This window comes from Dendropsophus ebraccatus, chromosome 11, assembly GCF_027789765.1.
Source record: "Dendropsophus ebraccatus isolate aDenEbr1 chromosome 11, aDenEbr1.pat, whole genome shotgun sequence".
Classification (NCBI taxonomy): Eukaryota; Metazoa; Chordata; class Amphibia; order Anura; family Hylidae; genus Dendropsophus; species Dendropsophus ebraccatus.
The window spans coordinates 9,451,035-9,472,870 of record NC_091464.1 but is presented as its reverse complement, the minus strand read 5'-3'; the positions used below and the strand labels follow the sequence as shown (position 1 = coordinate 9,472,870).

Sequence of the window (21,836 nt, the reverse complement as noted above, 5' to 3'; positions counted from 1 at the left end):
ATTAAATATACTGTCAAAAAATAAATATATATATAAATACACATTTATTTATATATATATTTATTTTAACAGTATATTTAATTGCACAATGATGGATTCGGTAGAATTAAATTATTGAACAACGAAAGGGACTTTATTACAAAGAAAATGTGTTTTATTAATTTAATATATTAACCATGAGAGGCATCGGCATCGGCATACTGCAGAGGATCGCAAACCCCGGTAATAGCGATTCATGTAAACTGTGTTCCCTGCTTTCCCAGATGCATCCAGAGGTGTTTGCATCACTTTCTAAAGATTTTATTTGTTATTTTTAGTTGAACCAGATTTCCAAGTAAATGACCGAATGTTTTCAGCCGCATGTCTATTTTTTCCCACGGCCGGAGTTTCAGCCGCACATTTCCGGCCGCGTAAAAACTTCGGCCGGAAATATACGTAGTGTGAACATAGCCTTATGATGTTTCTCTTGATAAAGCACTTGATAATACACTTGATAACACTTGTAGACAAATACTTGACAATACAGCAACTGAATCTGCGATAGGAATGCAGTGTAGAGCAGGGTTTCTCAACCTGTGGTACGCGTACCCCAGGGGGTACGCGGCGCAGGTTGAGGGGGTACGCGGGGAAGGGGGGAAAAAAAAAATTTAGTTTTCAGTGGCGGGGCACTGCTATCACTCAGCAGTGTCCCGGCACCGATGCCCGCAGCGGCTCCGATCTCCCTCCCAGCTGCAGCAGCTCTGTACACTGGTGATGCTGCTAAGAGGAAGAAGAGTAGTGAGAGCAGTTCCATTTAGCCGGCGACCACGCGATGCGCCGGCAGTGACATCCCCCGGACTCCGCTCAGCCCTTGATAGGATCCCGACTTCCCTTCCCTCCCGGACCACACTCTGCGGATAGCGGCAGGCCGCCCTCCCCCTGGCTCATTATCGATCGGGTCCCGGGATGGAGGGCGCCGGTGTTATGCGCCCTCTGTGTCAGGGGCGCAATCACCGAGCGCCGCATAGCACGTCCGGCGCCCTCCATCCCGGGACCCGATCGATAATGAGCCAGGGGGAGGGCGGCCTGCCGCTATCCGCAGAGTGTGGTCCGGGAGGGAAGGGGAGTCGGGATCCTATCAAGGGCTGAGTGGGGTCCGGGGAATGTCACTGCCAGCGTCTTCCGTGGTCGCCGGCTGAAAGGAACTGCTCTCACTACTATGTATCGACCAGTATCAACAGTATCAACCACTCGCGGGTGCTATGGGGCGATTGCGCCTCCAACAAACCCTCTCTTCTCCCTCCCCCACTCCCTCCTTCACCTCCTCTCTCCCCCCTCTCCTCTTCTCTCCCCCTTTCTCCTCCCCTTCTCTTCTCTCCCCCCTTCTCCTCCTCTCCCCCCCTCCTCTTCTCTCCCCCCTTCTCCTCCTCTCGCCCCCTCCTCTTCTCTCCCCCCTTCTCCTCCTCTCGCCCCCTCCTCTTCTCTCCCCCCTTCTCCTCCTCTCACCCCCTCCTCTTCTTTCCCCCCTTCTCCTCCTCTCTCCCCCCCTTCTCCTCTTCTCTCCCCCCTCTCCTCTTCTCTCTCCCCTTCTCCTCCCCTTCTCTTCTCTCCCCCTTCTCCTCCTCTTGCCCCCTCCTCTTCTCTCCACCTTCTCTACTCTCCCCCCCTTCTCCTCCTCTCTTCCCCCTTCTCCTCTTCTCTCCCCCCCCCCCTTCTCCTCCTCTCTTCCCCCTTCTCCTCTTCTCTTCCCCCTTCTCTTTCTTTTCTCTCCCCCCTTCTCCTCCTCTCTCCCCCTCTCCTCTTCTCTCCCCCTTCTCCTCCCCTTCTCCTCCTCTCGCCCCCGACTCTTCTCTCCCCCTTCTCCTCTTCTCTCCCCCCTTCTCCTCCTCTCCCCCCTTCTCCTCTTCTCTCCCCCCTTCTCTTCCCCCCTTCTCCTACTCTCTCCCCCCTTCTCCTCCTCTCTCTCCCCTTCTCCTCCTCTCTCCCCCCTTCTTCTCCTCCTCTCTCCCCCCTTCTCCTCCTCTCTCCCCCCTTCTCCTCTTTCCCCTTCTCCTCTTCTTTACCGCTTCTCCTCCTTTCTCCCCCTTCTCCTCCTCTCTCCCCCCTTCTCCTCCTCTCTCCCCCCTTCTCCTCCTCTCTCCCCCTTCTCCTCTTTCTCTTCTCTTCCCCCTTCTCTTTCTTCTCTCTTCCCCCTTCTCTTCTCCTCTACTTTACCGCTTCTCCTCCTTTCTCCCCCTTCTCCTCCTCTCTCCCCCTTCTCCTCCTCTCTCCCCTCCTTCTCCTCCTCTCTCCCTCCCCCCTTCTCCTCTTTCTCTTCTCTTCCCCCTTCTCTTTCTTTTCTCTTCCCCCTTCTCCTCTTCTTTACCCGTTCTCCTCTTCTCTCCCCCTTCTCCTCCTTCTCTTTCCACCTTCTCCTCTCTCCCCCCTTCTCCTCTTCTCCCCCACTTCTCCTCCTTCTACTCTCCCCCCTTCTCTCCCTCCTTCTCCTTTCTCCCCCCTTCTCCCCCCCTTCTCCTCCTTCTATTCTCCCCCCTCTACTTTCCCCTTTCTCCTCTTCTCTCCCTCCTTTTCCTTTCTCCCCCCTTCTCCTCTTCTTTCCCCACCCTCTCTTCCTTCTCCTCACAAGTGACCCCTCTACTCTCCCCCTTCTCCTCTTCTCTCCTCCTTCTCCTCTTCTCTCCCCCTTCTCCTCTTCTCTCCCCCCTCTCCTCTTCTCTCCTCCCTTCTCCTCTCTCCCCCTTACCCTCTTCTCTCCCTCCTTTTCCTTTCTCCCCCCCTTCTCCTCTTCTTTCCCCACCCTCTCCTCATTCTCCTCACAAGTGACCCCTGAGATGAAAAAAGACGTCACTTGTGAGTCACTAAATGATGTTTTTTTTTTTTCGTAGAAAGTTATTTAGTAGGGGTGCCCCAAGGTAAAAATAAATTTCCAAGGGGTGACCCCATCACAGACCTCTCTGTTCAGCATTAATCAATAGCAACATCAAATCAACCATCAAAACATCTGGCTACATAGCGAGGTATCTGACTACATGGGGGGGGGAGGTATCTGGCTACATGGGGAAGGTATCTTTTTTACATGGGGAGGTATCTGGCTACATGGGGGAGGTATCTGGCTACATGGGGGAGGTATCTGGCTACATTAAGAGGTTTCTGGCTATATGGGGGAGGAATCTGGCTATATGGGGAGGAATCTGGCTACATGGAGAGGTATCTGGCTACATGGGGAGGTATCTGGCTACATGGAGGAGGTATCTGACTACATGGGGGGAGGTATCTGGCTATATGGGGGAGGAATCTGGCTATATGGGGAGGAATCTGGCTACATGGGGAGGTATCTGGCTACATGGAGGAGGTATCTGACTACATGGGGGGAGGTATGTGGCTACATGGGGGAGGAATCTGGCTATATGGGGGAGGAATCTGGCTACATGGAGGAGGTATCTGACTACATGGGAGGAGGTATCTGACTACATGGGGGGAGGTATCTGACTACATGGGAGGGTATCTGACTACATGGGAGGTATCTGGCTACATGGGGCTGGTATCTGACTACATGGCGGAGGTATCTGGCTAAATGAGGAGGTATCTGACTACATGGAGGAGGTATCTGGCTACATGGGGGAGGTATCTGACTACATGGTGGAGGTATCTGACTACATGGGGGAGGTATCTGACTACATGGGGAAGGTATCTGACTACATGGGGGAGGTATCTGACTACATGGGGGAGGTATCTGACTACATGGTGGAGGTATCTGACTACATGGGGGAGGTATCTGACTACATGGGGAAGGTATCTGACTACATGGGGGAGGTATCTGGCTACATGGGGGAGGAATCTGGCTACATGGAGAGGTATCTGGCTACATGGGGGAGGTATCTGGCTACATGAAGAGGTTTCTGGCTATATGGGGAGGAATCTGGCTATATGGGGAGGAATCTAGCTACATGGAGAGGTATCTGGCTACATGGGGAGTGGTATGTGGCTACATGGAGGAGGTATGTGGCTACATGGGGGAGGAATCTGGCTATATGGGGGAGGAATCTGGCTATATGGGGGAGGAATCTGGCTACATGGAGAGGTATCTGGCTACATGGGGAGGTATCTGGCTACATGGGGGGAGGTATCTGACTACATGGGGGGAGGTATGTGGCTACATGGGGGAGGTATGTGGCTACATGGAGGAGGAATCTGGCTATATGGGGGAGGAATCTGGCTACATGGAGAGGTATCTGGCTACATGGGGAGGTATCTGGCGACATGGCGGAGGTATCTGGCTAAATGAGGAGGTATCTGACTACATGGGAGGGTATCTGACTACATGGGAGGTATCTGGCTACATGGGGCTGGTATCTGACTACATGGAGGAGGTATCTGGCTACATGGAGGAGGTATCTGACCAGGCCCGGACTGATAATCTGGCTACATGGGGGAGGTATCTGACTACATGGGGAAGGTATAATCTGACTACATGGGGGAGGTATATGACTACATGAAGAGGTTTCCGGCTACATGGGGGAGGAATCTGGCTAAATGGGGAGGTATCTGGCTTCATGCGGAAGTATCTGGCTTCATGGGGAGGTATCTGGCTTCATGGGGAGTTATCTGACCACATGGGGAGGTATCTGACTACATGGGGGATGTATCTGGCTCCATTAGGAGGTATCTGACTACATGGGGGATGTATCTGGCTCCATTAGGAGGTATCTGGATACACGTGGGAGGTATCTGACTACATGGGGAGGTATTTGGCTACATGGAGGAGGTATCTGACTACATGGGAGGAGGTATCTGACTACATGGGGGGAGGTATCTGACTACATGGGAGGGTATCTGACTACATGGGAGGTATCTGGCTACATGGGGCTGGTATCTGACTACATGGCGGAGGTATCTGGCTAAATGAGGAGGTATCTGACTACATGAGAAGGTATCTGACTACATGGAGGAGGTATCTCGCTACATGGGGGAGGTATCTGACTACATGGGGGAGGTATCTGACTACATGGGGGAGGTATCTGACTACATGGGGAAGGTATCTGACTACATGGGGGAGGTATCTGACTACATGGGGGAGGTATCTGACTACATGAGGGAGGTATCTGGCTACATGGGGGAGGTATCTGGCTACATGGGGGAGGAATCTGGCTACATGGAGAGGTTTCTGGCTACAAGGGGGAGGTATCTGGCTACATGAAGAGGTTTCTGGCTATATGGGGAGGAATCTGGCTATATGGGGAGGAATCTGGCTACATGGAGAGGTATCTGGCTACATGGGGAGTGGTATGTGGCTACATGGGGGAGGTATGTGGCTACATGGGGGAGGAATCTGGCTATATGGGGGAGGAATCTGGCTATATGGGGGAGGAATCTGGCTATATGGGGAGGAATCTGGCTACATGGAGAGGTATCTGGCTACATGGGGAGGTATCTGGCTACATGGCGGAGGTATCTGGCTAAATGAGGAGGTATCTGACTACATGGGAGGGTATCTGACTACATGGGAGGTATCTGGCTACATGGGGCTGGTATCTGACTACATGGAGGAGGTATCTGACCAGGCCCGGACTGATAATCTGGCTACATGGGGGAGGTATCTGACTACATGGGGAAGGTATAATCTGACTACATGGGGGAGGTATATGACTACATGAAGAGGTTTCCGGCTACATGGGGGAGGAATCTGGCTAAATGGGGAGGTATCTGGCTTCATGCGGAAGTATCTGGCTTCATGGGGAGGTATCTGGCTTCATGGGGAGTTATCTGACCACATGGGGAGGTATCTGACTACATGGGGGATGTATCTGGCTCCATTAGGAGGTATCTGACTACATGGGGGATGTATCTGGCTCCATTAGGAGGTATCTGGATACACGTGGGAGGTATCTGGCTACATGGGGGAGGTATCTGACTACATGGGGGAGGTATCTGACTACATGGGGAGGTATCTGACTACATGGGGGAGGTATCTGACTACATGGGGGAGGTATCTGGCTACATGGGAGGGTATCTGACTACAAGGGGGAAGTATCTGACTACATGGGGAGGTATCGGACTACATGGGGGAGGTATCTGGCTACATGGGAGGGTATCTGACTACATGGGGGAGGTATCTGACTACATGGGGGAGGTATCTGGCTACATGGGGGAGGTATCTGACTACATGGGGGAGGTATCTGACTACATGGGGAGGTATCTGACTACATGGGGGAGGTATCTGACTACATGGGGGAGGTATCTGGCTACATGGGAGGGTATCTGACTACATGGGGGAAGTATCTGACTACATGGGGAGGTATCGGACTACATGGGGGAGGTATCTGGCTACATGGAAGGGTATCTGACTACATGGGGAGGTATCTGGCTACATGGGGGGAGGTATCTGACTACATGGGAAGGTATCCGACTACATGGGGAGGTATCTGACTACATGGGAAGGTATCTGGCTACATGGAGGAGGTATCTGGCTACATGGGGGAGGTATGTGGCTACATGGGGAGGTATGTGGCTACATGGGGAAGGTATCTGGCTATGTTGGAGGTGTTATTTGGCTGCAGGGAGACATATCCAGCTCAATGGGACACATCTGGCTAGCGGCAAATCTGGCTCCATGGGACATACCTGGCTGCAAGAGGCATACCTAGCCAAAAGGGCATATGTGGCTGCAGGGACATACCTAGCTGAAAGGGGCATATTATTACTTGTCCAAGCTTCTGCCTGCTTCCCTAGCTCCCAACTTATTGACTGCCTGCTGCAGCCACTGATCTGTGACCTGCGAGACTGAGAAGCAGGTGGGAGCATTGTCAGGTAAGTATGAGCTGTAAGGCCAGGCAGCTAATACGTTAAATAGGCAGTGGCTACATTCTCGTAATGGAATGAAAATCTGCTGCAAAAATGCAAAACTATGGGCCACAACAGTACAGAGTATTGCAGTGGATTTTGCTGCAAAATGTATGGGTGTATCTTCCCTAGGGCAAAGATTATAATGAATCGTATCCTTGGGGGTACTCGGCTGGAGCTTCTTGTCGCATGGGGGTACTTGGCTTGAAAAGGTTGAGAAACACTGGTGTAGAGTACAGTCGTGCCGACTGAGTAGCGTGCTGAGTGATACAAAGAAGAAGAGTAGGATGAGAGGAGGATGTCGTGAGAGTCTCAACCCAAGTAGTGCTCCACCGGGATGTTGGAGGATGAGGTAGAAGAATACTTAGAAGAAGAAGAACACTACCCGTGTATTGACCTTTTGTTAGTCTTCACACCACCTTATGCCCACTAGATTTGGCCGAACCATCCTAGGGGGTGACACAAGCCCCAGACCTTGTTACCTGGGATGAGCGGAATGCTGAGGGTTCCCTGATGACAACAGCGCTGCGAGATAAGAGATAAGAGTTGCTAGGCTTTGCTCAACTTTGCTCTATCCGGATCAGTTCCTAGCTTACTGCTGTCTGTGGATATTGTCCTGATCTGTGACACTCCTAGTCCACTGCGTGGGTTGAGGTTGTCTCTGACTTGTCATCTCTAGAAAGGGGTTTAGCACTGCATAGTGTTGTGTAGCATTTCTGAGAAGAAAACTGTTAGGCGTGACCTGTCTGACATCCTACCCATAAGGGATTCTGACTAAGACTGAACTGTGTAGGGGACCTGGCAGAGGGCCAGGGCCCAGAGAGGACCACTGTAGAGAGCTGTCTAGCGTGTGTCCTTCCACTACAATGTCCAACACAAAAGACCCATGCACTTCCTCTACCCATGTGACTTCTTTCCTCAGCGTAACTAACGTGCGCTGTGAGTGGGTGAAGAGTGCAATAAAAGAAGTAAAGAGAGAGCTGATAGGAGAGAAGAAGAACAGATTCCTATTGGTTCGCAGATCCATGTGACATACAAAGAAACTATAACCCTTTATACACTTCAGCTGTGCAGCATCTGAACACACATATCTAAGGGCCCTTTTACACAGAAATATTATCTGACAGATTTTCTGCCAAAGATTTGAAGCCAAAACCAGGAACAGACTATAAACAGAGATCAGGTCATACAGGAAAGCCTGAGATTTCTCCTCTTTTCAAATCCAGTCCTGGCTTTGGCTTCAAATCTTTGGCAAATAATCTGTCAGATAATCTTTCTGTGTAAAAGGGCCCTAACACAGAGACATCTAGTGGCGCAAAGTGCTTAGTTTGATCTGTGCTCCGCTCATCAAGCCGCTGGGCTGTCAGTGCTGCTCTGCTTCATGCCGCTCCACCCGGGTGCTGGAGATAAGCTGAATCCAGTCCTGGGAAACTGGGAGAAGTTTCCCAGGATTGGATCCAGCTTTTCCCAGCTTTCTGGGGGGAGCGGCAGAGAGAGGAGCAGTGCTGACAGCCCAGCGGCTTGATGAGCGGAGGACAGATCAAAGTCCTTCACTTCGTTTAAATCTGTGATTTGCTCATCTCTAAAAGTTATATTATATAGTATAATATGATTTTAAAAAATTCCCCCTTTAAAGTTGTTGTTCAGTTGTCCCTAGCAACCAATCAGATTCCACCTTCATAACCCTATTACACACACACATATATATATACACACATATAAAAACCATGGCGTTGTTATTTCTATCATTGCTCACTAGATGTCGCTATGGCTCCTGCATTGAATTTCCGTTACGTACAGATTAGTCTGTGAGGCTTTTGTGCGCTTTTATAAAGTATGACATGTAGAGTACTCTGCAATTGTCCATAATACTGCACAGTAAGAACGCTTATAGTAGTGATAATAGTTTATTTTCATCCATTAATGAAATGCAAAGTAAATTAAGAAAAGAGAAAGCCAAATCAAATCAATACTTGGTGTGACCCCCCTTTCCCTGTAACACAGCGTGGAGTCTTCCAGGTTCACAGCTCTTACAGTCAGTGAGAGGTAAGTGCAGCTGGATCGCTTTTTTCTATCTGATGAGTTTTCCTAACACCCTGACATCCCCTTTACAGGGGAACTCCGGAGACTAAAAATCTATGTTTACTACATTGCTTTGATAACGTTATATTCCCTTGCGTCCCATTGGCATCACAACGATAGGGGTATTTTTGCCCCTGGGACGAAGGAATATTTAATGAAAACACATAAACTTTAATAAATTTTTCCAATAAACCCCTCCCACAGGAAGTATAAATAGATCCTCCTCCCTACAATCATCAGTCTTTTTTTCTTCGTCTCCTCTTAGTCCAAGTCTATGGCCTTATCAACAGCAGGTCGTCGTGCACTTTGGCTGAAACCTTGGGCTGGGGATGCCAACTCTAAATTCCAACTATGCAATATGGAATTTCAGCCAGGAAGAGTGGGTCCTACACAAGAAATCGTGGGTCCTTTCGTAGAGGAAGATCTCCTCAACGAAGTAAAGCCAGGTACCAGCTTAAAGGGAGAGGTAAATACTATAATAAAAGAGGGTCTGGAAAGCAACAAAATAAAGACGCAAATAAAAAGCCAGACTTCTGACGCCAGAGGTACTCCAGTAAAAGGGCGTCTTACCGATTTTCTCCCTGCCTGGATAAGATTAATAAAAGACCTTTGGGTCATCAGCATTATCCAGTATGGTTACGTGCTTCCTTTATCGACGTTTCCTCCCCCAAGATTTCTTCTCTCCCGTCTTCTAGGTTCAGCAAGACAGCCAATCTTAGAAGAAGAAGTCCTTCACCTCCTGGACATCAAGGCTCTGGAAGAAGTTCCTCCTGAAGAAGTCGGATTAGGGATCTACTCTCCGATATACAACTTTATTTTAAAAAAATGATAGTGTGTTTTTTTTATGTGTATAGATACACTTCTGTTTACTAGCAGCAGTAAGGGGCGACGCGGCCCCCTCTGACACCAACAACGTTTGTGCTGGAAACAAACGAGTCCTTACGTATTGCTGGGATCAAATCAGGGGAAATAAAAAGGGAACAACCACTGACCCCTGCAAATTGCCGTGCCAGACGGTCCAGGACCCCCACCGGAAGCCAATTTCCCCCGAGACGTGTCATCACAACTAGGGGGAAAATACTCTACCCTACTCGGGGGGGGGGGGGGGAATGCCCTACCCAGGTGATAGACTGGCCAATCAGCCAATCAGTCGTTGGAGTAGAGCCCCCCCCCCAGTCAAAGACTGGCTTAGCGGGCTGTCAATCAGCTGGGTCGTGGCATTGGCAGCAGAGGAGATCCTGGAGTCGGTGGGAGTCGTGGGACCGCTGAAATGATGGATTGCCGTCAAGGGGGGAGGTAGGTTTGCAGCATTTGTTGTTTTCCCCCTGTGCCCTGCTATTTCAACAATCCCTCCTGGGGCCGGACTTCTCCTTTAACAGAAGTATATACACATGCTTCTATATCATAGGATAAATGTATCCAGCTTTTTTCTTTAGCTTTTTTCTTAAGTGTCATAGACATGACACTTGAAGAAGAGGCCAGTGCGGCTGTGAAACCCGTCGTGTCTGAATAGATTATTTATCTTGTTAGTCGCTCCCCTTTGGATCTGCTTCTGACACTTATGCTTTAAAGCAGGGGAGTTAGTCTACGGTTTCAGATTCCGTAGTGAATCCATGGGAGCGGCGGCGAATCCATTACTAACATTTGTGCCTCTGGTTAGCACAGCACGCTCAGGTAAGAGTTTCCGCATTGTTTGCTTACCTTGTTGGTTTAATAGTCCACGCTATGGAGCGCTGTCTTACCCACACTCACCAGGTCCGCACCATATGGTCCTGATAGTTCCTAACACGGACCTTGTGGTTGCTGCCGGTGGGTCGGAGTTGTATATTGTTTGTAACATCCGTTACTACAGTAGGAGATGCGATGCTAGGCTCTACCAGACAGCTACTCTATTCTACTTATTATGCCACCTTCAGCCAAATTGCCTATGTGAACTTAAATCTATTTGGAAATCTATTCGGAAACGCCTGTTTTGCAATTAAATTTTCGCATCTGGCCCCTTTACGCCCGTTGCACCAGAGGGGGTGGAGAGGGGTTAAGCTCAGGTGTAGATTTCAGCGCCCGCCATACTGCAGGTGCAGGTCAGGCCGCGTGTGCCTCATAGTGAATCCGGAGGGGAAATTGGGGGCCGGGCAGTTTAAGACAATGGTTTTCATAAATGTCCCCCATGGTGTTCAGTTGATTCAATAGGAAATTTCCAAGTAGATTTGTAATTTGAACTTTTTTACGTAAAATCCATTTTTTAAGATTGGGAAATAGAATTGAGCGAATGCCGAGCATGATTAGGTTCATCCAAACCATTCGCATAAACCCGGACTTGCTCGAAGTTCGCTCGGATCTATTGTGCGAGCATGCAGCAGGAAAATCTACCAGAGTTCATAAGGTGGGTGAGTCAGTTGTTTAGTGCCAATGTGACCCACAGTAGACATCGCTCATGGTTTTATACATGATTTTGATCTGGAGCAAGCACACTGGACAGCAGATGTGACAGATGGTCCATAGATCTAGGGCTATGCCCCATTTTATCCTGTCTGATACCAGATCCAGCTAGTCACATTTAGAATTTCGATCTAGGAAAACACAGCCTAAAGGTCCTCATACACATGATACTCACAGCAGCCAAACCCGCTGCCCATAGCAGATTTGGGCATTAGTATAAGGGGTATACAGGTCTCCCAAGACTCCAGCGACAGATGATGTATGTAGAGGGGTCAAGCATTATGGAATTTCACTCCCCAGCCCCTATTTCTCGGATAGATAAACTGTCACAGGAACATTCGGGAAGGTTGTTGCTTCAGAAAATACTTCAGAATGGTGGACACTTGTGGCGGGGCATGGTCACATGCTCTTCCATATCGGCCATTTTATGGACACAGCCACCACAGAGCAGGACAGCATAGCCTGGAGGAAGGGAGTCTGATTTTAGCACTGAGGTACACAGGGAGCTGCTGTCAGTAACAGCTTTGAGTGCACCTACTTAGACCAAGTTCACACAATCTATATTTTTGCAGGTTTGCAACAACAGTCATTTAATCACAGTGGCTGATCGCATTAACCCTTATGGAATCCAGGCCGTAGTATATACACTCTGTATACACTACGGCCAGGATTCCATGCAGCCGCACAGAAAACTGCCATGTCTATTTTGTGTGGCCGCTATTCAGTGAACAGCAGCTGCATGAAATAGACTGTGCACACAATGTAAAGTGTGGCTCCGGCTGTACTTTATATTGTGTGATATGGCTAACTGGAGTGTCGGTACACCCGAATGTGCCTGCATTCCAGTTAAGTTGAAGTGATGTTCATCTCAGACAGTGGCCATTCCGGCAACTCTCCTCCATCTTCACAAAATTCATGTGGGCCCACAAGCCATTTTCTACCATCCCAAGACTCAGAGTGGGGTAAGCCTCCCCAATCTTCATCAATATTACATTTTGGCCCACTTTTCCAAGGTATTAGACTAGAATAGACATGCCCCATTCCAAATTTTGGGTGAACATTGAGGCCGCCCTCTCTCCTATCTCCCTTCTAGCTCCCTTCGGCCCACCTTCTAAACTCCCACCCTACAGTTGTCCCTACATTAAAGATCTGTTATAGATATCTCTGCTCAGGGATTCATCCCTATTGTTTCCTATATTGCGCAACTCAGCCTTTCCAGCAGATCTAGAACCTTAGGTTCCGGAGATGGTCTAAGGCATATAACTTTGGACCTTTCTTCAGGCCTCTTCCTGGCTGTCCTTCTTCTCCCTCAAGGATATCCCAGACTCTTGCCCCTTGAGATTCAGGAGAGCTCTAGAACTGCATTGTTTTCTTCTTTCTCTCCCTTCCCCCTCCCTCTTTGCTCGATCTCTTACTCCTTTCAAGTCACTCTGTCTGGGCTATGGCCCGCTTCGTCATTACCTCTCTCTCTTCTTTACGCCATGTTAGGCTCCCTGCCAGAGCAACCTAGACCCCCACCTAACTGCTTGGGAAGGAGACCTGGGCTTCTTCCTCTTGGCAGTTCAGGTTTCCAGTGAATTCATGTTCATCTGTTCGTCTTCAATTTCTTCCCACCTACAAGAAGCTGGGTACAAGGTGCTATCCCGATAGTACCATGTCCCCACACACATCCATGATGCCTTTCAAATATGTTGAAGGAACTATGGTGAACAGGACACTCTCCTGCATATGTTTTAGAGCTAAAGTGGTTTTCTTCTAGAAGGAAGAGTAGCGAATAGTATCTACCTTCACTGACTACCAGATACCATTCACATTCACCCCAGCTTACCTTCCCTTGTTAGTGCTGCCAGAGCTCGTATACCAGCCCTCAGGCATTGTCCAGACCCTACGCCTATCCCCAGCTGGAGTTGAGGATATCAGGCAAATGGAAGACCTCATTTATCTCAGTTGTGTGACCCCTCTTCCAGCTTTTTCCAAACTTGGCCATTCTTAAAATCCAGCAAAGTGTGTGTGTGTGTGTGTGTGGGGGTGATTACAAGTAGGAACTTACCTCTCTCCACACCCATGGTGAGTGGCGGAACCGGCCTTAGGGCCCCCAATTTCCCCCAAGTTGTGAAGACGTTACGAATTGGGGGGAAAAGGCCTTTCCCGGCTGATGGAACGGTCAGCCAATCAGTGACTGGAGCAGCGTCCCATCCCAGTCACTGACTGGCTGAGTGGCCATTCTATCAGCCAGGTCCTGACATGTGCAGTGCCAGAGGCCGTCAGCCTGTCAAAGAGGAGCCTCTATAGGTCATAACTATAAACCGGTTTATTTGGTCACCTCTTCCTGCTTATGTTGTTACATTGTGTACTGCAGCTCTGTGGCCCCTAATAAATGGCGGTAAAGCACTTCTACGTAAGATCCAAGTAAGATCAATATTAGAGACGAGCAGAACTCGAGCAATGTTCGGTGGCTGAAGAAGTTAGATGCAGCCCTAGTTGGGTACAGCCTTAGGCCCCCAAGTGTCCTATGGTTTGGTACTTCAGCATGTGATTTTTAATTGTTATATACAGTACCTGCCTCCTTGCATTCAAACCAGTGCAGGACTGTTATGTACATATTGGCTGATAGCAGTTCATTGCCACAAGATTGTGCAGATATGGGTCATTGCATGCTGGCATAGCTTCACCCACATGCAAAGATTGCCAGGGGGGTAACTAGAAAGGGCTGGGCTCTAAAGCAAACTTTTGATTTTGCCCCCCTCCCACTGTAGGTAATCCCCCTGTTTGTTATCCCTCTGCTCAGTAGATGGCAAATGTTAGGTATATCCCCTGGTATCCCCCCCTATGTAGGTAGTGCCCTTCCCCCTATAGTAGACATCTCCCCTGGTGCCCTCCATGGTAGGCATCTCCCCTGGCATCCCCCCATGTAGGTAGTGCCCCCCCCCCATAGTAGACATCTCCCCTGGTTCCCTCCATGGTAGGCATCTCCCCTGGCCTCCCCCCATGTAGGTAGTGCCCCCTCCCATTGTAGACATCTCCCCTGGTGCCCTCCATGGTAGGCATCTCCCCTGGCATCCCCCCGTGTAGGTAGTGCCCCCCCCCTATAGTAGACATCTCCCCTGGTGCCCTCCATGGTAGGCATCTCCCCTGGTATCCCCCCTATGTAGGTAGTGCCCCCCCTATAGTAGACATCTCCCCTGGTGCCCTCCATGGTAGGCATCTCCCCTGGTATCCCCCCTATGTAGGTAGTGCCCCCCCTATAGTAGACATCTCCCCTGGTGCCCTCCATGGTAGGCATCTCCCTTGGTGGTATGATGACAGCTCAGTAGGCCCAGTATATTACAGAGATGGGCCCCCCGATGTGGTGGGCCCCATAATGCCACAGCTGCTATGTTGGTAGTTACTACCCTGGCAATAACGTACCCACCCTTATCTCAAATGTTTATACTAAGGGCCCTATTCCACCCGACGATTATCGTTCGCATAATTGTTAACGATCGCGAAAGACCTGAAAACGTTCACTCATTTCCATGGAACGATAATCGTTACTTATGATCGTAATTGCGATTGTTTTTTCTTCGCTATTTCTTCGCTATTGCCTTCGTACCTACTGCGAACGACCGAACAACGTCTTATTCAATGCGAACAATTTGCGAACGTTTTGCAAACGAGCAACGATAAAAATAGGTCCAGGTCTTATAAAGCGATCAACGATATCTCGTTCGGTCGTTAATCGTTAACTGCATTTCAACCGAACGATTATCATTTAGATTCGAACGATTTAACGATAATCTGAACGATAATCGTCTGGCGGAATAGGGCCCTTAGACTATGTAGAGGAAGTGGAAAACTGGGAGTGAGAAAAAGTACTGCTTTTCCATCTTCTGGACGACTCGTGTAGTGTGAAAATTGAGATTTACTGAGACGGGTAACAGAATAGATATAATAAATAATAGACAACATACTTTGTATTTGAGTTTGTCCGTCATTTACTGGAAGAAGAAAAACACAACGTTACTAAGCTCCGACATGGCGAAAATCTCTTTAGAAATGTAAGAGAAGAATAACATCAAGTATGAACATTTAAACCATAAGCTCACGTGTTATCCCCACTTTACAGTTACAATATATAGACTGTGTATATATGTCATTTGCATGTAAAAGGGACACACCTGCACAGTGCACGACTTATCTGCTAGTGGTTTGGTCTTAAAGGGGTTATCCAGCACTACAAAAACATGGCCACTTTCCCCCTACTCTTGTCTCCAGTTTGGGTGGGGTTTTGAAACTCAGTTCCATTGAAGTAAATGGAGCTTAATTGCAAACCGCACCTGAACTGGAGACAACAGTAGGGGGAAAGTGGCCATGTTTGTGTCGCGCTGGATAACCCCTTTAATGAATTGTGTTATTCTCAAGAGTTTCTTACAGAAGTTTTCAGGCTCCAGAACTGATATTTTTAATATCTAGGTACATGTATAAAAGGACATTTACAGATGGACATATTCTTTATCTGTTTAGGACAAGAAAATAGAAAAAAGGCACCAATGACATTCCACATAGACATGTACATTGTAAAAGTTTACATAAAAGACGTTATACACCTTCACTACCACTTTAGTATAATCCAATAAATATAAAATGAGAAACAAAGCAATGTTACCATGGGAGTTAAAGGGGTACTCCGACAAAAATATTTTTCTTTCAAATCAGCTGGTTTCAGAAAGTTATATAGATTTGTCATTTACTTCTATTTTAGAATCTCCAGTCTTCCAGTACTTATCAGCTGCTGTATGTCCTGCAGGAAGTGGTGTATTCTCTCCAGTCTGACACACTGCTCTCTGCTGCCACCTCTGTCCATGTCAGGGACTGTCCAGAGCAGCAGCAAATCCTCATAGAAAACCTCTCCTGCTCTGGACAGTTCTTGAAAGAAGACGACTACATGATCTGTCTACACAGTTTGTTTGTAGTGTTGAGCAGAATTGCCAAACTGTTCCGGTTCGGTAATATTCTCTGAATCTTAACCCTTGGCATTTGACTCCCGGCACACGGAGAAGTTGGATGCTGCCATAGGCTATGTTCCCGCAATATCTTTTTTTGGGGGGGCAGTTTGAAGCCAAATAACGGCCATCATTTTATGACGGACATAGTTATGAAACAATGGCCGTTATTTGGCACCAAACTAACAAAGCAGACGTTGCGGAATATAACTAATGCCTGTTTCCATATTTTCCAGGACCTCCTAAGGCGGCATCCAACTTCTCCAGGCAGCAGGAGTTCAGGTTCAGAGAACGTTGCTGAACCCGAACAGTGCAGCAAGTCCTCCCAACACTGTTTGTTGTCTGTTACCATAGAGCTGCACGGACAGAAGACAAATCACAAAACAAACTCTGAATAAAGACCCATTGATATTTTATTTTCATTTTATATTTATTGGAATTTAATGAGTAGAAAAAAAAAATGTAAGGTGGAGATAAGCTTTGCCGTGTGTCTTGTAGCAATCACTTACTGTTTCGTATTCATCACAAACTGTGGCATAAAAATCCAACCTTATAATCACAACAAGGTAAATGTATAAAAAAATAACAACAATTTTTTCCTTTTTAATCAACTGGTGCCAGAAAGTGCCAGAGATTTGTAATGTACTTCTATTAGAAAATCTCCAGTCTCCCAGTACTTATCAGCTGCTGTATGTCTTGCAGGAAGTGGTATATTCTCTCCAGTCTGACACAGTGCTCTCTGCTGCCACCTCTGTCCATGTCAGGAACTGTCCAGAGCAGCAGCAAGACCCTATAGAAAACCTCTCCTGCTCTCCAGACTTGAGAGAATACACTGCTTCCTGCAGGACATACAGCAGCTGATAAGTGTCCCTGACACAAACGGCACTTTTTTTTTTTTTTTTTGCAGCACAGTATTGTTCCACAATATTTATAAACCTCTCTAGAAGTTTGTTTTAGGTTCGATCCTTAATCAGCACAATGGCAAATAGCAAATGTCCTAAAGATAATATGGTGTCTCCCTAACTTTATGACTATATACAGGTAGTGACATATTGGTAATATGTAAAAATAAATGAACAGGTTTAAAGAAGTTGTTGGATATTTTTTTTTTCTCTCGAATTTTTGTCCAGGAGTCCTCTGCTCTGTGTCACGTGATCAGTTGGACGTGAATGGAAGTCTATGGAGCCCGCCTGATTTTGTTGACACAGTTCGGGTAGAGGACATGCGGCAGCGCATCTTCTGCCGGCTGGTACTTCCAATTGGTACAGGGATAAAACTTTTGAGCTGTCGCTATGATGTCTCTGTGACACGTCAAAAGTTTTCTATAGTAAGAGTGACCCTTTGGGTCCTATTCCACAAAGCGATAATCGACCTGGTTTGGCCGATTATGGCTCCGTGTAATAGAGGCAACGATCGTTTATTTAGGTGCAAACCTAAAATCATCGGGCACCGACCGCGCATCGCTGCGTGGAATAGCGATGCATGGCGGGCGATCGTCGATTCCACAAGCACCATACTTTACCTAACCATGTTGCAGTTCTTCTCCTGCGCTCCTTCTTCCTCCCGATCCCGCGTGCAGCAGCAGCTTCAGTGCGGCCTGTCTTAGCTGACAGACTGCTCAGCCAATCACTGTCCAGGACCGCCACGGCCAGTGATTGGCTGAGCGAAGACAGGCCGCACCAAAGCTGCTGCTGTGTGCGGGATCGGGAGGAAGAGGGAGTGCAGGAGAAGCCCTGCAGCATGGATAGGTAATGTATGGTGTTTAAACAAGGGCTGCAAGAACATCGGTGATGATGTCCCTGCAGCCCTCGCTAAACGAGCACCGATCCAACACATCAGCACTCGTTTACATTAGTGATCGGGCCCCCATCGGCCCGTGGAATAGGACCCTTTAAGCCAGAGCTCATATAAACATTTTTTGGTCAACTGCACTCACTGTACACGCCACAGATATGCCTGAAAGGAATACACCTGGTAACATAACTATGTCCGTGAAAGGTCTGAGTTGTCTTGTCTTTGGGTTTTGCAAAAATGGAAGTTTCTTAATAAATACCATCTGAGAAAGGAAGACTTTGTATATACAGATGGGCAACCATTCACCCTACATACATGATCCAATGCGGGAATTGTCATCTGTTCAGTAAAATGTGGGCCGAGTGCAGAGTTACCATATACCGTAATGTGAGTCTATGGCGGTCTGTAGAGGAATACGCGGGGTCTCACTAAATGATGGATACATTGCATCAATGGCATAGTTTGGAGTTCCCCTTGTTTTCTCACTAATACTGTGACAGTATATAGGCCGAGCTTACACATTATATTATATGTACATAAATACAGACAAGGTTAAAGAACTTTATACAGGTATCAAACTTTTTGAATTAGTTACCAGGCTGAAAGATGATAATAAAGCTGCAGCCCCCCCCCCCCCCAGGCCACAGAGATGGTGGACAAACAATTATGGGGGTTTAAGTGTAAGAATAAAGACAATACAAAAATTGTGCCTGTTTTATACTACTTTGGTAACCACAAATTATCCATTCTACATATATGAAAATGTAGGTTAACAAATTAAATCTTTAGCTGTTTTTTATTATTAAAGAGGTATTCCGCTCAAACATAACTTTTGATATGTTGCTGCCCATGATGAGACTAACAATTTCTTCCATTCTTCCCCCAGTTCTCAGCTGCTGCTTTCTGCTGAAGACAGAAAAATCTGTGTGTGAGCTTTTCTCTCCGTCTCCCACTTCTCCTCCCTCCCTTCTTAGACAGCTGAGTCCCTGGCAGGCTGTATCTACAACATTGTAGCTTCTTTTTAATGCTGGGAGGGTTAATCTGAGGTCAAAAGCTGATGAGCTCACTGCAATTAACCCTCCAAATACTACAATGTTGCAGATACAGCCTGCCAGGGACTTGTTTATATCAGCCGTCTCAATAGGGAGGGGGAGGAGGGGAGACGGAGAGAAAAGCTCACACACAGATTTTTGTGTCCTCAACAGAAAGCAGGAGCTCAGAAGTGGGGGAAGGAGACTGAATGGATAATAAAGAGTCCAGAAGGAATTGTTAATCTCACTATGGGCAGCATTTTATCAAAAGTTATGTTTATGTGGAATACCCCTTTAAAACACATAGTTATTTTTGATAATAGAACATTGGTAAGGTAACAAAGGCACAAAAAAAAAAAAAAATAATAATAATATATATATATATATATATATATATATATATATATATATTAAATGGCCTTTTTCTCTGTGTTTCTAGATTGTAATAAATTTTTTTTTTTAGCAACCCATACCTACCATAATGAAGTAACAATTGGCATAGTCTGTATCTCCCTTGATGTGATGACCCAAGGAAACAGTATGTATTATTGTACCCATCTTATAGTTCAGTATCAGAAACAGTGTGTTTCTTAGTTGAATGCCCATTAGTTGCTGCAGGGAGAACTGTTTGACCTGTTCCGTTTTCCCGGGTCCCATTGTTCGGTTTGTCCTGAGCATGGGCAGATACAGACACCAGAGTGTTTCCTTGGCTATCCGTTTCGGTACAGTATGGGTCTTCACCCTATACAGACACACAAACAGCAAGCAGGGTTAGTATGGAAGACATCACAGCCAATCAGAATTCAAGCCATTCCGAGCATTAAAAAACAGAAAACATGATGGCTGTTAGAAACATTGTGTATCCAATGATCTACATATGACATGACATGCGTTAAGCTTTTACTCAGCAATATTAAAGGGGTACTCCAGAGAAAATATTTTTCTTTCAAATCAGCTGGTTTCAGAAAGTTATATAGATTTGCAATTTACTTCTATTTAAAAATTTCAAGTCTTCCAGTACTTATCAGCTGCTGTATGCCCTGCAGGAAGTGGTGTATTCTCACCAGTCTGACACAGTGCTCTCTGCTGCCACCTTTGTCCATGTCGGGAACTGTCCAGAGCAGGAGAGTTTTTTTTTATGGGGATTTGCTGCTGCTCTGGACAGTTCCTGACATGGACAGAGGTGGCAGCAGAGAGCACTGTGTCAGACTGGTGGGGTACACCACTTCCTGCAGCTGATAAGTACTGGAAGACTGGAGATTTTTAAATAGAAGTAAAACACAAATTTATATAACTTTCTGAAACCAGTCTTTGAAAGAAAAAGATTTTCGCTGGAGTACCCCTTTAAGCATAATAAAATGACAGAAAGCACAATAAGTGCTGCAAAATCAGTTTGTGGTGCACTGCAAGCGACATAGTAAACAGTAAGCTTCACTAAAATATCATCCTCCCGAGCACAGTGCAGATTCTGTTTGGTATGACGCGCTGACAAATCATGATATCACTATCTTCTTTAAGAAGGTTTTATTGCTTCCATATAACTGCATCATTCTCATATGTAGGAAGGGCCAAATTACATGGCACAATTTTCCTAGGGGAGGAGAACGCCGACCTCTCTGCACCTTAAAGTGTCCCTGTCCTTATAACTTTCAAAATTGAAATCCACAGTAGATGTGATATAAAGCAAGTTTGCAATTAACATTCATTATTTTATTTTTTTTTTAGTTATCATGGACAACACGGCACTTCCTGTTTTCTGACTCTTTTCTAAAAAAAAAAACAGGAAACAGTAAAAAAATAGGAAGTCCTGTGTATCCCAGGCCATCTGAGCGCTCACAGAGAGAAGGCAGTCATGTGATTGACAGACACATTGAGCTGTGACTCTCTGTATTGGCCCGAATTTGTGTTTTGTTTTTAACCAACTTATTTTTAAAAGTCTGTTTTTTTTTAACCAACAGGAGTCTGGACCTGGATATAGTAAGTATTGCAGTTATATAGCAGCCTTCAGGAGACTGGACCTGGATACAGTAAGTATAGCTGTTATATAGCTGCCTTCAGGTGACTGGACCTGGATACAGTAAGTATAGCTGTTATATAGCTGCCTTCAGGAGACTGGACCTGGATACAGTAAGTATAGATTATATACAGCTGCCTTCAGGAGACTGGACCTGGATACAGTAAGTATAGCTGTTATATAGCTGCCTTCAGGAGACTGGACCTGGATACAGTAAGTATAGCTGTTATATAGCTGCCTTCAGGAGACTGGACCTGGATATAGTAAGTATAGCTGTTATATAGCATCCTTCAGGAGACTGGACCTGGATACAGTAAGTATAGCTATTATATAGCAGCCTTCAGGAGAGTGGACCTGGATACAGTTGGTATAGCTGTTATATAGCTGCCTTCAGGAGACTGGACCTGGATACAGTAAGTATAGCTGTTATATAGCTGCCTTCAGGAGACCGGACCTGGATATAGTAAGTAGAGCTGTTATATAGCTGCCTTCAGGAGACTGGACCTGGATACAGTAAGTATAGCTGTTATATAGCAGCCTTCAGGAGACTGAACCTGGATACAGTAAGTATAGCTGTTATATAGCTGCCATTAGGGGACTGGATGTGGATATAGTAAGTATAGCTGTTATATAGCTGCCTTCAGGAGACTGGGCCTGGATACAGTAAGTATAGCT

General features: G+C 46.9%; 1 protein-coding gene across 1 annotated transcript in view; it reads right to left on the bottom strand.

Annotated features, from left to right (window-relative positions):
* Window positions 1-19,545: 19,545 nt before the first annotated feature.
* The window catches only part of CD34 (CD34 molecule), a 53,070-nt gene continuing 50,779 nt past the window's right edge, over window positions 19,546-21,836 (bottom strand). Inside the window, exon 8 of the mRNA XM_069945110.1 lies at window positions 19,546-19,889. Within this exon, the coding sequence (XP_069801211.1) occupies window positions 19,707-19,889 (183 nt within the window). The 3' untranslated portion in view covers window positions 19,546-19,706. The remainder of the gene's footprint in view (window positions 19,890-21,836) is intronic.